Here is an 18,682-nt window from a genome sequence, read left to right on the forward strand (position 1 = left end):
TTTTTATTGACACGGAATTTATTGGGGAATTTATATAGTGTTAAGACATTGTGACAACATTTAACTGGAACACTTGGGGAATATTTGAATGTATTTTGGGGTTCTTTTTATGGTATACATGAAAAATATGTCTAATAATTATCATAGAAATCTGGGGTAATTTTTGTGGATTTGGAAAGGAAACTGGAAGGAAATTCAGAACTTTCTATAGGAAATTTTGTTCATGCTTGGCCTTAACAAGTCCTTGTGGTCAATCATCAAAACAACTAGAGAAATGACAACACCATGTCTCTCTCTATGACTGACTTAAGACTGACCATAATTGGACAACTGGCCAACACATATCCGAAAAGCTCAAAAACCTATCCAGTTCTACATTTTCTACATTAATAGGACCTTTTGGAAATTTGCAAATATCATTTTAGTTATAAAAAAATATCCTGCGCAAATGCATGGGCTGAAGGTTTGAACTTTACAGGTTCTATTTATCCCATATAAATGGGAAAAACTACAAATGCATTCCAAACAAAAACTCAGGTCTCAGGAGGTTGAAGACAGCGAACAGGGAAGACCTAATTGGAGCTCAATTTCCCCAACACTTAAGGTTCTTGGCTCAGAGGATCCTCAGCCACACATTCTTCTTCTTTGTGATGAAAACTTTGTCCCAGTTCTGTGGACAGACATGACTCACTAAGGTGGGTCACTATTGGTACTAAGCCTGACTTTAATAGTTTAATGTCACAGTCATAAACAACTGCAGAACTTATTCACAGGCTGTAATGACAAGTAGACAAGAACAGCTGAAATAAAGCAGGGATTGGATGTTGAAATGTTTGGACTAAAGCATTTAATAAGTGGAAAATAGCACACTCTTTACCCCTAATTTCCTTTATATTCAGTTTCCATTTAAATACTTAAGTGAGGGAGCCCAGTTCAGACACCTGTGCATTTAATTTTTCTTTATTTTTCAGGGTTAAGGAGTAATATTTTTTTTTCCTGAAGTTATTGACTTATTTATGTGGTTACACTGAGATAATATTGCTGGTTTTATATATTTTTTTTTAAATTACTGAATTTCACCATTATCACAGAAAAACTGTTTTGATTTTCTAAGACAAAAAGATAAATATGTGAAAATCATGCAAAAACAGATGAAAATGATTTATTCTGATGCAAGTCTTCAAATGGCTTTCAGACTCATGGCCATTATTATCCTGCTTATAACATTACAGCATATCAAACTGAGGGTGCCCCCACACTAGGGCCTGTTGCCTCATACCTGAAGCATACTTTTCCCCTCTCCCCAGTTCCCTGCTGGACCACACTCTCACCGCTCCAAGTCCACATGGACCTGTGCACAGATACATTATTGTGTCTTAGCATGACACATGCAGTAACCAAGTTGTACAGCCTTACAGATTCTGCAAAATAGAGTGTTATAGACAACATGACAGTAACTTTACTCAGATGTGGCTCTCCAACACTGCCACTCAAGTAGTTAGGTTGTGCCCCATGTATGCAGGCAGCCTGGGTTCAAGGCTGGCTCTTTCACCACATGCTATTCCCCCCTCTCTCATCCCTGTTTCCAACTCTATCCACTGTCCTATCTCTCTCTCTAATAAAGGCAAAAGTAGTCTAACAACTAGTGAAATGGGGATCATTTGAGTGCAGTGAATGTGTCTCAAATGATTGTAGTATACAGACACCTGTGTCTGGAAGGTCCAGTCACTGGTTAATCACTATTCCTGGCTACTATTACACCATTAAGACAAAAAAAAAACACTCCAAGCAACTCAGAGAAAAGTTTGTTGAAAGTATAAGTCAGGGGGTGAATAGAAGAAAATCAAAGGCACTGGACATCCCCCAGGGTTCAGTTAAATCCATCATCAAGAAATGGAAGGAATAAGGCACATGTGTAAATCTACCTAGCTCAGGCCATCCTCACAAACAGAGCAACCTCACAAAAAATAGACTAATGAGAGAGACCAAGACACCTATGACTACTCTGAAGGAGTTACAAGCTTCAGCAGCTGAGATGGGAGAGCCTCTGAATACAACAACCAGTTCTTCACCAGTTAAAGCTTTATGGGAGAGTGGCAAAGAGAAAGCTACTATTGAAGAAAACTCAGATTTAATCTCGACTAAAGTTCACCAAAAGGCATGTGGGAAACTCCATGGTCAAGTGGGAGAAAGATATTTGATCTGATGCTGTCCTACAAGACACTATGTTTCACGGACACCAAACACTGCACATCACCACAAGCACACCATCCCCACTGTGAAGCACAGTGGTGGCAGCGTCATGCTGTGGAGATGCTTTTCAGCAGCTAACCCTGGAAGGCTTGTAAAGATAGAGTAACAAAGGTCAAATTATATTGACCATGAGGGTAAAACCTCCAAGGGGGTGAATACGTTTCATGGACACTGTATTTTAGCTACATTATTTGCAGCTTGTGCCTTTACAGTTTCACCAATTCTTCTTTGACATCAACAAGCAATTAATTTTTCCCGCCATACATTAAGTTACATTTTCACAGAGTCAGGGTGAGCTAATGTGTGAATGCAGCATGAAATATTCAGGGCAAAATCCTTTTGAGGAAGTGGAAGGGTTTGATAACCTTTACATCCTGCAGCCATGACTGGTGCAATCTTTATGCATGTCCACTCACCAGTATATTTTCTCAGTTTTTTTGTTGATACTGTGAATATGTCAAATTACACATAGCATTTTGTCATTAATGCATCACTCTGTTGCTTCATCTTTCTTTTCAACATCCACATTTTCACATTATCTCCTACCTCCATAGAATTCCCCTGCTGTTGACCAGGGATAATTTCCCCACTCCCCTCTGTGAGGGACATATGTGAACAAGCAACACAGGAAGCTTTCAGGTACAGCCTCCCTAAAATTTCTCAAATTTTTCGGGAGTCCAAGTGTGACAAATGAGGCACGAAGCTATGAATGAGTCTCAGTGCTTGTTAGCCCAAAGCTCATTGACTAAAAACCATGACCAGACCAACGGACTGAATGAAATCAGAACACACCTCATTCTCCTCTTTGAAATCAAACATGAGCGACTCATTAAGGTGCTTATTTCTGCAGTGCATCATTCTGTCTCGCGGCTGTGAGCGCCACAGGACCATTTGTCCTGAACAGCTTTGGCCTGGTAGGGAGGACAGAAGCCAGCTGATGGAAGATCAGTTGCTCCACAAACTCATCGCTGTGGTAACAATCAAATAATCGAAGAGCTGAGGTACAGCCTGAGCATGGATGCTCATTAACTAAAGCCACACACTGATAATGCTATTAGCCCACACCAGCAAACACTCTCACTAATGAATGAAGTGAACAGGTTGAGAAGCTGTGGAAGAGTGAAGCTTTTCTCCTCCTGCAGGCTCCAGGACATATGGACGTGACAGCCGTGAAACACGCAGGAGGAGAGAGACGCTGAGAGTCAGAAAGACAACGCAGCCGCTCTGACAGCGTTGTTAGCTGCCGGAAAGCGACGGTGTGGAGCAGTGTGGTGGGGTGTTGAGACGAGAAGCTGTGAAGAGCTGACGGGCTGTCTGGGAAACGTCAGGGGAGAGCTGAGGCCTGGGAGACTGAAAGGAGAAAGTGACCTACATACTGACTGGTCCAACAGAGCTGCAGATCCAGGCGGTACCATCCAGGTCTGCTGCCTACTCAAAGATAGAGACTGAGAAAGAGAGGGAGAGAGAAAGCAGACCACCATGACCAAAATAACACTCTCTTAAACCCAACTGGAACACTTCAATCCACACTAAGAGGTCAGATTTCTGCACAGCTAAAACGAAACATTCCCTTCGATTGAAATGTGGCTTTCAATTGAGCATTTAAGACCCTTGGCTTTTCATTTGCAATGAGTATGTGCGTCAGCAAGTGAACAAATATGCATGGATATGCACAGACGTCTAAAACCCATTTCACACTTGCAATCTTAAAACATTTTCAGGACAGCCAGTCCTTGAAACTCTGACTTACTCTCTTGCATATGTCCCTCACCAGGATAGATGATCCCGGGTGAACAGGAGGGGTAAGACTTGATGAAAAAGGACCTGCAGAAGTCGCTGCGGTGTTCATGACATACCCAAGATTCAAATCAAGCAACAGTCAGGTGCTATAGTGACAGTTTTTGCCTTTAAATTGGTTTACTTGTAACAGAAGACATTCACACTATCAAGAAAGAGTGGAAAAGAACAGAGAAGACAAAGATTATCCAGCCGTGTCATTATGTGCTCAAAGGTCCAACCAGTTGTGAAGGGTTGCAGGATATAAACATCATCAGCCTCAACCTTTCACACGAAATACATTTTCCTGAATAATTCCTGCTGCTCATCCTGATTCCTTTTGGAAATTCTATTAAAGGTTTAGCAGACAAATGCCCAGGTAAAGCTGGTGACACACCAGACGGTTTTAAATCTTAAAGCCTCTGGGAACTTGGCCTGAAATATAAAACAATTCAAATATGTTATCTCAAGTCAATGTGTCTTTAAGCAGCCACAACACTCTGAGTGAAAATAGCCCTTCATATCGATTTTCAATCTTGTTCAGAAAAGCTTATTTTGGCAGTTTAGACCATTTCTCACGACTTTGTGGGCGTGTCAGCCCACATTTGATACATTGATAGATGGTCATGGAACATTAAGCTACATCATCACCATAATGACCCTAATATACGGCCAATATCTTTTAGGTTAACTTGAAATATTTCATCTAATGGCTTCTCATACTCTCCCCATACACACAGTAGTGTGTCTTACTCTTTTCTTCATCTTTTTGTGCCAACATGTCTCTCACTTTGAAAAAGTTTCACTCGCAATCCAACGTGCCATACCCCATGTATTGACAGTAAGAAATAACAGCATACTGATGCAGCGGGCTGCGCTGCTCATCATGAGCAGAAGAGTTGATTTACAGATGAGAGGCCTTCTGTATTGTTAATGTGTAAAGGCATATTTAAGTCTGCATGGCTGTCTTTTGGTGTGCTTTCTATTTTGCAGCGAAAAGCAAAAAAGAGGAAAAGAATGAGAATGAGAGGTTCCAACTTGATCTGAGGTAGTAAAACAATCGTATCAACATTATACCTGAGGATTAATGATGGAGTGTGACAAGCCTCATATAAGGTCACCAAGCAGGGGGATAAAGCAGGCCTAAAAACAGGCTTAAAATCATCTAGTGGGGCGCTGGTTTAGCTCAGTTGGTAAAGCATACAGCCACACACAGAGGCTATAGTCCTCAACACACTGGTCGTGGGATCAATTCCCTGGTCTTGGTGCATATTTGGCACACCTCTTCCTCCAATCTCTCAAATTTCTGCAGGCATTAAAACTAGGGATGCATCGGTTTAACATCATTATTAACTGATATCAGGCCTTTTGGCAAACATCGGCCACCTGCAATTATATTGTGCATTTACAGATGGCAGTTGCTGATGTTTATGGGTTGTGTCCTAACAGTTTAAAGCTGACACTGAGCACACTTACTGGTGAGTTAGAGAAAGGTCTAGTCTAGTATATATCCAGTCTAAGGTTGGAGTGAGTAGCCATTTTCATGAACACTCTCAGCTCATCCATGAGATTTGAGGATATCTCAGGGAGTTTTGTCGTTTTGAAAAAGAAACACGATCATTTGTCCGGCCTCCTGTGCTACTCTCATAGGCTGTTCACAGGCTTCATTCTGCTCAGTCAGGTTTTAGAGGCTAGATAACAGATAGAGGAGGTAAACACGAAGCAGATCCAACACATGCACACTGCCACACTCCTCCTCAGGGCCTTGACCCAAACAAGACTTGTCACATCTGCAGAGCTTCTGTCATTTCATAATTACCTGCCCGTAAAAGCCAAAATTTCAGCCTTTTTTTACACTTCAACACATCCCTCCCACTACGGCAACAACCTTGACAGAGACTCTCAAAGTTTTTACTTTGCACCACTTGCTGCTCTTAGATAAACAGATAGAAAGAAAAAGTGGGAGCTGTGGAAGAGAAACCAGGGCAAGAAAGGGGAGAGAAAGTAGCACACAGCACTTTCTGATCAAACACTCACTCATGACACTCTCCCAGGCAATCAATTAAACATCTGTTCCAATGTGTAATGGTGAAAAAAGAACCCACACAGACCAGGCTGAGGGACTGAGGGGTCTTTCATGGTTTGTACAGTATCTGTAGTTTGTTCAGTGACAGACGCTGAGGTTCTGTTGTGGCTCAGAGTCCCGCATGAAGGCACTCAGGCTGTATGAATGCCACACTTAACTGAGAGTGTATCATGTGGACTCAACATCTGCTCCGCTACATCTATTATGTTTCAGTTATTCCATGAGGAAGACTGAGTAGATGTTTGCCTGACAGATGTGTACTGATGGCTGCTAATTTGATTGATGCTGCATGTGGGCTTAAATCACTCTGTTGATCTGGAAGAACAAAGAATAAATAGTTGTAATCAGGCTGATATCTAAATTCTTCACCACCTCAGAAAGATTAGCAAGAAATGAGAACAGCACAATCACAGTAAATCTCCTCTAAAAACAGACTTTCTTAAGCAGGTTAAGCAAATAATCTTTCAGTATTTTTTATTAGATCTTATGCAATATTTTAGCAAATTCTTGTTTCTATCTTTAACAGTCTAACTTTAATTGCACAGACCTTAATCACATAAAACTGATAAGATATTTTATTTGTTTTATATTCTTTTATTGTTGCTTGATTGTTGTGTCATATTTTAAGGAAAGCCCTTTATTGAGATGATTAATTGTCTAATCACATGTTTTACACAACTAATGCCTTAAACCAGAGGTGTCCAAACTATGGCCCATGAGCCAAATGCAGCCCATGGAACAATTTTTATTGTCCCACAGCAAATTCTAGAAATAAAATGAAATATGGCCCACATTTGAATATTGGCAATCAAAATAATGTTTTCTAACTCCCTGATGAGTTTCAGTCGTACCAATAATATTCCAAGGGCTGAGCCAGTAGCAGTTAGGGCCAAACAGCACCCCCTGTTATCTGATTGGTATCCCCAAAAAACTGGAAGTGATTGTCTATTTGCCTTGTCAGCCATTCAATTGAGCATTTAGCGTCAGTTCAGGCAGGTCACAGAGTCAAGCTCTGCCCCAGTCAGCTGATCTAATGATGGCCAGCTGATTTGCTCTAAGCCTGCTATTGGTCAATCGCTCTCATGCTGCCTTATTTAAACTTCTCTTGCCTGGCCACACTCTGCTGCTCTCTCTGCAAGCTGCTCTAACAACCCTCCTCCACCCCAGCTCCTCCTTTATTCTGCTTCTGACCAAATCAATGTCATATACTTCATCTTGTGGATATAAAAGTGGCCCCAACGTCCTTACATATTTCTGTATGTGGCCCTCAGTGGAAAAAGTTTGGACAACCCTGTCCTAAAGAAGTAAAACATTGGCATTCAGTGACCTCATTTGGGGTGTGACTTTACTAACATCTACAGTCTGTACATAGGCTGTGGCTAAATGGCCAAAATGGAGAGGACAGTTCATCATATGCTAGCTTAGACAGGTTTGTTCAATCCCAAAGTTACAGTAGATAGGCAACTTTAAGATCAACAAGGAAAAAATAATATTACTTTTCAGTGTAAGATCAGTTTATTTAGTTTTGACATAAACTTGGTTAGATTCTCCTGATAAAGCACGAGACAACAATAGTACTGGTAGCAATACAGCCAAACATTATGTCTCAGTCTGTTATAGATAAAATCTGCAGGGGCATGACCTCACCTTCAGCTAAAATGAGGCCAGTGTCAACTAGTACCTTATAATCTGAAGACACTCAAAAAAGAAATGTGTAAAATTATATAGTGCTGAAAGCAAGCAATCAGGGCACTCTGTGGACATGGGACTGACATCCATCTTGAAATGACTGAACTGTTCAGACCAAAGATTTGCAACCTAAAGTGACAGTTCTAGAAAATCATGAGGAAACTTGCAGTCATCTGGACTGAACATCATTGCTTGAAACAGGCTGTCTGATGATGTTGTCTGCAATTCAGTTTGTCTGACCGCAAACAGAAAAGGAAGTCTTATTTTAACAGGCTATAGACACTGACAAATATACTGTGAGTTCTGGAAATGCGTGCATGTATCCAAAACTGTTCACATGGAAATTACAGACCAAAACACTCCATCAGTGGTGCACATAAGCAGGACATGCTGCATTATACTCACTAATACATGAGAAATTCGAGGCTGTAGAAGCAAAAAATTTCCAGTGGAAAAATTACAATTCTCAGCAGATATCTTAGTTACAACAACACTGAGCTAGAAAAGCATTTTTGTGTTTAAATGAGTTGTGAAATTTCACTGCAAAACTGCAATGGTGAGGCCCCCTGAACAGTGATGAGCAGGAATCACACAGTCCAATGTAACTTGAAAACAACTATTGTGGGGTTGAAAAGTTTCAAAATGTTGCTTTAATGGCTCTCATTCAGTGAGATCAGTTTTTAAATTCAACATTTCTTTTTTCCTTTCTTTTCAAAATACACAATAAAAAATCATGATCCAACAATATTTTTGTCTTGGTTTTAAACAAAATTTTGTAAATACATAACAGATGATTTTGTTTTAAGGTGAAGCCTGGCTGCTGCAGTAATAATGATCAGATTTTTCCACTAGGATTGGAGGAGAAATTGGATGTAATGGAGAAACATTCTCAAAAATCAAGCAATTCTTTTTGTTTGATATGCAACATAAGCCTAAATTTTGCTCTTTTAAGCTAACTGAATGTGACTTTTTTATTGTAATATGTGTTACTTCACCAAATGTTTTAAATTAGTTCACTGGTTGTAAAAGAAGATATTTGTAGACCGCTGACTCTCTCTGCAGGTTTTATGGAAAATAATATTTACAGATTAATAAAAGAACACAGATTTATTAGAGTTTTTTTAGATTTAGAATGATTTTGGCAGATTGTATGAAAACACCTCATGGAAAGTAGCACTGATGCGAAAAATGTGCAGACAGACAGATGTAGATCACAAGCACCCCTTGCATCTGGTCGCTGCCCATAATTTCCTCTCAAACTTGCATCACATCAAAAGCATCTCCACCAGCGTGAAATGGGGATTATAAAGGCATATCTACAATGTTAGGAGTGTGTTCTCACACACACTCTTAAATATCACCCACCCCTTCACTCTCCATTGCCAGCCTCTCCCTGACTAGCCAGAAGGGTTAAAAGGAAAGATGGACTTCTGAGAGATGAAAGGTGATCTACGTGAATTCTCCAAATTCAATTTTCACGGTCTGCTGAGATACAGACACTCTTAGATAGGCGTGCAAAGCAATCATGCACATGCACACACGCATCCCACATGAGCATGTCGAGCATAAGTACAAAAAGCTCCTGCATTAGTGTTGGAAAGCATTTTTGACACACACATATCCTATCGATGGGTTCAGTGAGATGAATGTGTTTCTAAAACACTTCCACAAAGTAGCAGGGCTTATCAGGAGACAAGGCTAGAGAGTGTAGAGTGAGTTTAGACAGAAAGCAGCTGGCTTTAGCTCAGCAGTCTCTCATCACTTTCTTACACAAGCATCATGGTACATTTATGCTCAATGTGAAAAAAGGAGCTGAACTTTTCAGACCAGTTTAAACATGAAAATGTGCCAGAGGAGGAGGAATTATTGGCCAACTGTATCAACTTTACCACATAATTTAAAAGAGCATGAGGACTCACAAGATGTTCTCTTATTGATAACAGAGCCAAAAAGGCCTTGGTACCACCTCAGGGTTGTCATGAGATTAAACTTTAACAAGCATAAATATCTATTTTAATACAACTGCTACACAGAAGACGTCCCAGGCACTCAATATTGAGCAATTCATTTCACCAACTGCCTGAACTTTTCTTTCGCTTACAGCAGCTTTTGTTCAAGTGTAGGACTGTAGATCTATATTTTTTTTAGAGTTTCAGTCCTTTTCAACACCATGGATCAAGAAATTACCAGACTGTATTGCCTGAAAACACCTATTGAAATGTATCGACATTTTTGAGTTAATATACGTATGAAATAGCAGGGTGTTGACCCTTTAAAGTTACAGAGAAAATTCAACAGAGGTTCAGCCAACTGATGCTAGTAGTCTCACAGTTACTGAAACTGGGATCACCTGAGTGAAGTGAATGTGTTTCAAGTGATTGTAGTATACAGACACCTGTGTCTGGAAGGTCCAGTCACTGGTTAATAAGTATTCCTGGCTACTATTATACCATGAAGACAAAAGAACACTCAAAGCAACTCAGAGAAAAGGTTACTGAAAAGAATAAGTCAGGGGATGGATACAAAAAAAATTCAAAGGCACTTAACATACCCCGGAGTTCTGCTAAATCCATCATCAAGAATTGCAAGGAATTTGGAACATGTGTAAATCTGCCTATGTCAGGCCGGTCTCACAAACTGAGTGACTGTGAAAGGAGACCAGTGAGAGTCCACCAAGACACCTATGACTACTCTGAAGGAGTTACAAGCTTCAGCAGCTGAGATGGGAGATTCTGCATACAACAACCGTTGCCTGGATTTTTCACCAGTCAAAGCTTTATCGCAGAGTGGAAAAGAGAAAGCCACTGATGAAGAAAACTCAGATTAAATATTCACAAGAGTTCACCAGAAGGCATGTGGGGGACTCCATGGTCAAGTGGGAGAAATTTCTTTGGTCTGATGAGGCTAAAATGATGCCACCAGAACACATTGGTGGACACCAAACACTGCACATCACCACAAACACACCATCCCCACTCTGAGGCAGTATCATGTTGTGGGGATGCTTCTCAGCAGCCAGCCCTGGAAGGCTTGTAAAGGTAGAGGAAAAAATGAATGCGGCAAAAACAAAAAGATCCTGGAGGACAATCTCGTTCAGTCTGCAAGGAAAATACAGCTTGGGAGAAGATTTATTTCCCAGCAAGACAATGACCTGAAGCACACAGCGAAGACTACACTGAAATGGTTTAAAGACAACAAGGTGAATGTTCTGGAGTGGCTGAGTCAAAGCGAAGACTTGAATCCTGATGTACTGATCCGTCAGTATCAGTTGTCATGATCCTGTCCAGAACACTGAATATCAAGTTTTGTTAGATGGTATTTGTGTATCATGGATGGACATTCTGCCTTGCCAGCAGCAAGGACACAAAATGCAAGCTACTGTATATAAGACATGGGCTATCATAAACAAGACAAAAACATATACATTGAAGACAAACTGCATTTGTATTGCCTGGCTGGTATTAAATCTTTGTTCTATATATAGTCAACTCCACCTGCTTTTCTGCCAGTATGCTGCTTTGATGTGCTCAGGAAGTCTACTCCAAGTTTTTTGGATGTAATGATCAAGATCAGAAAAGAATAAAGGTATAGGAACATCTTTATCGATACAGCTTATGAAACACTGATCTCCAAAGGCAGCGAGCTCTAGCGTCCACCTCAGTATTAAGAGCAGAAGAAAAGACCACAGCTGTGTGGTGCAGGCAGTAAATTGGACTGACTGAGTCCCAGGCCTGTAATTTCACAATCCTCCACTGAGCATAAACATTCTGTGAATGATCTTCATTCCAGGCATTATCACTCCTCACGGGATTACCCGTTATGAGGACGGATATATTAGTCTGTGAAAAACGGACCGGCATGAAATTAAGTCTGCCTCGGGGCTCGACCTATTTCACCCTTTATAATAAATAACATGATCTTGTTTATTCATTTATGAGCTTTGTGGCAGAGTAACACGTCTCTTCACTCCTCGGTGCTGTAATCCTTTCATTAGTGTTAACCATCTCAGTAACTGTGCCAGGCTCTCTTTACGGGACCTCCATCCTGCTCTGGACCCTCGCAGCTCCACTCTTCACCTCAGCTCTGCGTCTTTTCTCATCTCGTTCTTTCTATGTGAGTCAAAAAGCCAGAGTTGGCAGCTAGTGGCCGGGCTGTGTTCAGTCTTGTCAGGGTAAATTATGGATCAGGTGGCCGGTGAGCTGTCAGTTGTAGCAGCTATGAGCTGGTGCCAAAAACACCGCAGGCATTCCCTGGCACATGCACATGCACACACCTCCCACACAAACCCCAAATGCATAAACATGGCTGTGGGAGCGAGGGAGCCCCTCTTCTTCAACCACCACCAAACCTCATGTGTGTTTCATCTAGCATTTCTTATTCTCTGCACACATGCGCGCACATGGAGGCAAGTTTATGAACAAACACAAGTCAACATCAGATTTATACAGGCATGCATGAAAGCATAAACATACACACATATGGTGTGCAGCTTCCACCTTCACTAGTCTGGAGGGGCTCCAACATGCCCCCTAATCTCAGTGCAGGGTATTTTCTGGCACTAAAACTACATCATCAATACACTTGCTTTTGTAATTAGATGAAAGCACACACTGACTCACACAGAGCACCGCCCCTTCTACAAATCAACTCATTCACAGATGAGACCCAGGCTTAATCTAAGCAGCAGGGCTGTTAGAGAGATAAAGCAGGATTGGTCAATACCTGTCCACCTAGAGCTTCACTATCAACCTTTACAGTCATTTTAATCAGCCTTCTAAATGCTGATTTTCCTCCTGAAATTCAACCTGAAATCAATGGGATTATCATGTGCCACCATAGATGAATCCAGACAAGCCCTAGAGAGATGCAGAGAGACGATGGATGCTCAGAGGCAGCAGCAGGGGGAGGGAGCACCCGGTGGCCCGTACGAGGCAGGGTGTCATTTTAATACGAGGAGCTCACAGTCTCATTACAGTTTTCAGTCTGAGGAGCGCAGGGGTCAGACCTGATCCAAACCCACACTGACAAGTGCAAATGGGATTCTGCTGTCTGTCCCAACACCCCCTGTATACACACCCCCGCCCCACAAACACATTTCCCCCTTAAGCAACCCCTTCCTGCTCTGACACACACTCCATCTCCCAAAAGCACTGCCATGCCTAAACTAGAGCAGAAACACTCTTTATTTCCACACTAAACAAACAGAAAAGCAGAGAGGAAGAGAGAAGTTTCATCTTTTTGTCTTTCACTTTCTATATCTCTGCTGTGAGGTTGGAGCATTTTGCGTTTAAGGATCAATACTTTGGTTCTGTTTGTTTCAAAGGGATACAATCACTTGATTGTTAATGACCTATGGCACTGGTTTCCAGCCTGGGGTCCAAGATCCCCTGTGGGGTGCCCTAAGATCTCAGGAGGGGCAGGGGTCTGCTCTAAGGTAATCAAAATTAGATTTGCACACATTAACTTGAACCATGACAAAACACGGCATGCTTTGTGGAAATGTCTATTGACATGGAAATTATGCAGACCAATTTTCATATTGTTTTTCTGTGAAATAATTATAAAAATGTTGATTTTTGACAGCTATGCATCACTTTATTTTCCTGTGTGTCTTGGAGAGCTCAGGTTTTCTTAGATAAATGTGTGTGTGTGTGTGGGGGGGGGTGCTCCGAGGAAAAAGGTTGGAAACCACTGACCTATAGAACGGTAAAGAACTGAAGCTTTAGAAAACCAGATCTTCAGTCATATATTTTTTGAAGATTATGTTTTAGGCTTTTCTGCATTTATTTAGATAGAACTGCTGAAAAGAGACTGGAAATGTGGGGAGAAAGAGTTGGGGGAAGACATGCACCAATCAGGGCAGAGATCAGGAATTGATCCTTCCATCAGTGCACTGAGGGACTGTAGCCTCTGTATATGGGCGCCTGCTCTAATGAGCTAAGCAGGCACCTATAAGTCATGTTTCTAACAAAAAAATTCAGAGAGCTAAAGAGAGAGGAGGGATCTATTCAAATTCAGAGGTTGGTCAATTCAGAACCTTCATACTTTTCATTTCCCAAGTGCTACAAAATGATACCATCTTCATTGTTTTAATGATCAACAGTATCACAACTTACTGAAGCTTGAAAATCCCTTCCTTTAGTTAATGAGACTTAAAAAGACTTCATGTCATAATCCCAATGCTGCCTTAAACTGGCAATGGTTCTCACCTGGACTAGCATCAGGAGCAACCACCAGCACCTAAATCTTGACTCAAATTTCTTAACATTTTCAATCATACCAAATAATTTCAATGAAAAAAGTTGCAGTTTACTTTCGAGAAGGAACACAAAATGTGATTTAACAACAATAGAGTCCCGACCTTCAAAATAAAAGCACATCATAGACTTTTTGCCAAATATCCTGGCAGACTATGCAACTAAAATTTTGACCATCTTGGTTGACAGACTGGTTGCCAGTTCACAGGTGGTCAGGGGGAGTAGGCCAAAGAGAGAGAGTCATAGCTACTACAGACGCGCTCTGTGTGACGAAAGTGGTCTTTTGCTCTGAAAAGAAAAACAAAACAATAATGGACTCTTCCAGATGTAATAAGAGGAAGACAATATGGACTGGTTTCTTCAAACAGAATTTGAGGTATGAATGTGAGAGCGTGTCAATAAAATCACTGTGTGTAATCATTAGAACAAAGAAGAGGGAGCTTTGTAAATAATGATACAAAGACAAGAGAAAACATTTTCCTGCTGGTAAGTGTCAGGATTTATGTAGGTAATGTCAGGTCAGGGTTACAAACCAAGTTTAATATGTGCAGACTGTACGATAACAAGTCTCACTAAACACTGCTGAATAGCCTGTGATGTATTTGTTTCGTAGTTTCTTGTTACATTCCCATTGGTTGGTTAGTCGATTTTGGCCATAGCAGCAGTCTCACTGTGAGATGGTCATCCTAAATTTCTGACACGGTCAGAATTTTATCCCAGGGCTATCTTTGGTTGCAAGACCATGAAAATGGCTGTCTGTCAACCTGTCTCTCTGGCAACTTAGAGCCACCGTTTTAGAGCCACGACCACAGATATCCAATCGATGACGAGGAGATGTACTTTCGGGCATGGCGAAGTCATGACGTAAGCAAGCAGCAACAAGAGGCTGGTGCAATAATGGTGGGATGCTGCTAAAGCTCCAGTTTTATCAGAACTTGACGACATTTCTTCATTAAAAGAAGAACAAAAAACAGCAGTGAGTTGTTTTCTTTTCAAAAAGACAAAAGTCATGTACTGACATGTCTGCAGTCGCCATGGTTTGCGTTATGCAGTTTATTCCTGTTAACTGAGTACGCGCACCTCGGTAGCGGCGATGACGTTTATGTGTTTTGTTGCTCTGATTGGCCCATAAAGATGTGACTGTCAGAACGTTCATCCAATCACCCTCTGAGTTTGTTTTCAAAGGCTCGGCCCTTTCCCAAACGCTAAAGGTTTTCCAGATGGAAGTGTGAAACACATCCATCTGGCATGTCAGGTTAACAGATATCACCACTGCGCATCATCTTTTATCAGGGACAGCCCAAAATTGCACAGTATAAACCAGGCTTTACAGTACATGGGAGTTTGCCTGCAAGTTTTGGTCATTTTAAACAAGAGAAGTACCCCATATTTGGTCATTAGGACGTGCATTTTTGATACTGTATCATCTTACTTGTTTTGTGTTTTTTTTGCTATAATGGTATCACAGCAAAAAAAGAAAGAAAAACATGGACCTGCAACCTTGACATCCCGAATTGATTGACAATTGAGATAGAATCACTTTATTCTTTGTTTGGTGGAAATCACTACAATTTCAGTATGGAAATGAAACATTTTCAATGTGTTTGTTCAATTTAGACAGCTTTCTTGCAATTCTTGATCATTTGAAACAAGAAATAATCCAAAACTGTCAGCCTTGGTCGTCTATTTTAGTGCAGGTATTGCTATAGTTTGTTTTTCACTGGTGCTTCTTGTCTAGTTTGAGGTAAGGATTCTTGTAGGAGTAGATGAGACCATAAGACCCCAGCATTAGTATATGAAAGTGAAAGCTGTATGGAATGGTGCAAGTTGCGTGCAAGCTTTTTTATAACAATGCCTTTAAATTTCATATATTTCTTGACTCATTTGTGCATCTCTCTTGTTGAGTGTACATGTGTTTGAAATGCTTTCAAACAGTAAAACTGAAATGAACTGAATTTAAGGGTACTTTATCAAAGTTTAACAGGGCAACCAACTCCTGGGACAATTCTTCAAAACCTCACCTACCTCATTACTCATCTTTGACCCTGTACCGCTTGCACAATTTCAACCACATAAACAGACATTTAAGAAATACAAACACATAAATCTACACATCCTCATGGGACCATCATGTGCGGCAGGGTGGGCTGTTTTGCCTTGCACAATCACCTTGATGAATCACCCTATTTAGCAGCATGCTCAAGAGTAGAGTCTCTATTGTTGAGTAGTGCCTCTCTGTGGAGACTTGGTATCTTTTACATGACCTACACACGCATGCACCAGCACACACACCTAAAAAAATAGGCGGTGACCCAGGAATAAATTACACATGACCTTTGTAAACGTCATGCTTAAAATGCAAAGTGCTTTAAAACATCCAGAGATGTTACAGCGATAAATCCCATGCTGTACATGACCTATGAATGCACAAATAACTTTTAACACAGAAATGCTCTTGAGTGGAGGGGCAGGGTATATTTCCAGTGTGAATGGCCATTCATGTAAAAGGAAACCACAAAATGACCATGTTTCCCTTCAGCTTCAATGTCCAATGTGCGTATAAGCAACCCGGAAACATGCAGACCGCCATGCGGGCGAAAAAAAAAAAGATGTGTTCTTAGAAATTAAATATGAAAAGCATAAAATATGCAGCCAGCTCCAAATATGCCAACGCTGCCTCTGACACAGGCTTTCTTTCCTCCGTTCCCACCGCATGTTTTATTCAGGGTTGATATTCTAAAAGCTGAAATAGAACAATCTATTTCCCCTTGCACTCCTCACTTCTGATTTACTGATGAATATTTCAGAGGAATGTCAGAATAGACAGAGAAAACTCCACTCTGCAAGCCGGCGTCTGCCTCACCTCTCCTCTCCGTCTCACATCCTCCCCCTCTGTTTTACAAGACAGCTACGTGATCCTCGTGCAAGACTCACTTAAGTAGCACATTTGCTTAATTTTCTACATGATTTAACAATTTGTGGAGTGAGTGTTCAGGGGCATGAGAAGGGGGGGGAGAGGGGAGTCTTTGGCCCAGGAGGAGTGGAGGAGAGTGAAAGAAAAGGGGGACGAGGAGGGGAAGTGAGATAAAGAGAGGCTTTTTTTTTGTTTTGAGTGAGAGAAACATTTTCTCTGCAAATAAAACACAATCTAGAGTAACAGGAGAGCAGAGGTGCTTCTGCATTAAACTTTGAGACAACTTTACTTTTTAATCTGGGAATGTGACGCACTAAAAAAGTGGAGTAAAATCACAAGTCCACTGGTGGATTTGGATTTATAAAATGCATGCATTTTGCATACACAAGTAAACCATGGACACATGTGAAAAGCACACATCTGCTCCTGCTCTTTCCAGTCCCTCATGCCTATTTATACCTGACTGGAATGCCAGTGAGTGACTGACTGACACATATACACACCAACACGCACACGCTGAGCTTTACAGGCAGGGCTATTGTTCTCTTACAGACTAAGCAAAGTCATGTGCACCTTTACAGTACACTCCAGCTATGGCATATAGGGATAAAATGGACAGAAAGAGTAATAGAAGAAGAGAGATGGGCACTATCAAGGAGTTTCTCTACCACACTCATGCACAGAAGAGGTTGGAGTACAGATGGTACTCACAGTCTTTCAGTGTTGCGGGGGATATTCCTTGGCATGGTTTTGAGCCCCAGTCCATGGCAGTCCACTGTGGTGCCGCTGCAGGTACACAGGGCAGGGCATGCGCTGGCGTTGCCCACGAGCAGGGCAGAGAGCATCACCACCCACATCCAGAGCGGCTGCCCGGCCAGCCTGCCCATGCCTGCCCCAAAACAGCCTCCTCTAACGGGCATGTTCACCTCCTCTGCAGCCAGCCTTTCTCCAGCAAAATCTGTCCACTCTCTTTGTCTCTCTGCAAAGAAAACAAAAGTCCTCCTACACCTCGCTAGTCCTGTGGAATAATTCTATATCAGTGGTGAATATGAATAGAAAAAAGTCTAGCACATGTTAATATTATCCTTTGGAGAAAGCAAATCCTTTTTGTTGTTTTCTTTTGATGTAGGTTTGATATCCACCACAGTTTTGCTGATGTTAAAAATAAAAAAAAGCTGTCTTATTTTCTCCTGGCAAACTCTTCCTCCTCCTCCTTCTTGTCTTTGTGGAGTTGCAGAGCTCTGGTGTGCACACGTCTGTCCTCCTCTCAGCCAGTCCCGCTCTGCTCTGCTCGCCTGAAGAGAGAGGGAACAGGGAAAGAGCAGAAAGGGAAAAAAAAAAAAAGCCAGTCTCTTTCTCACTCCCTCACACACACACACCAGTCATCCATCACAAGGATCTACAAATAGCAGAGCCCCCGACTCCACCCCACCCCTCCTCTCCTCCCACCCTCCTCACAAATAAAGCCCCCCCACCCCACCCCACCCTTGCACCACCCCCCCAGAACCCTGCCTGAACTCACTCTCATTCTGGAGATCCTTCAATTCATTCCCCTGATTCTATTCACAACACAAATCTACTCCAAGTATCTCTCTTTTTCTGCTTTTTTTAAAACACTCACTCCACCTCTTCTTTTCTCTCAGGTTTGCCTCCAGGCGGACCCCCCCCCCCCCCCAGAGAGAGAGAGAGACCTAACCTGCATGACAC

The 18,682-nt window shown here is 41.6% G+C and overlaps 1 protein-coding gene across 2 annotated transcripts in view; it reads right to left on the reverse strand.

The window, feature by feature from the left end:
* The window catches only part of slit1a (slit homolog 1a (Drosophila)), a 166,955-nt gene extending 148,694 nt beyond the window's left edge, over window positions 1-18,261 (reverse strand). For both annotated transcript variants that reach the window (XM_041789473.1, XM_041789472.1), the window contains exon 1: window positions 17,687-18,261. In XM_041789473.1, coding sequence (XP_041645407.1) covers window positions 17,687-17,895 — 209 coding nt within the window. In that variant the 5' untranslated portion in view covers window positions 17,896-18,261. The remainder of the gene's footprint in view (window positions 1-17,686) is intronic.
* Between the last annotated feature and the right edge of the window lie 421 nt (window positions 18,262-18,682).

The sequence above is a fragment of the Cheilinus undulatus genome, linkage group 6, assembly GCF_018320785.1.
Source record: "Cheilinus undulatus linkage group 6, ASM1832078v1, whole genome shotgun sequence".
In the NCBI taxonomy this organism is placed as follows: Eukaryota; Metazoa; Chordata; class Actinopteri; order Labriformes; family Labridae; genus Cheilinus; species Cheilinus undulatus.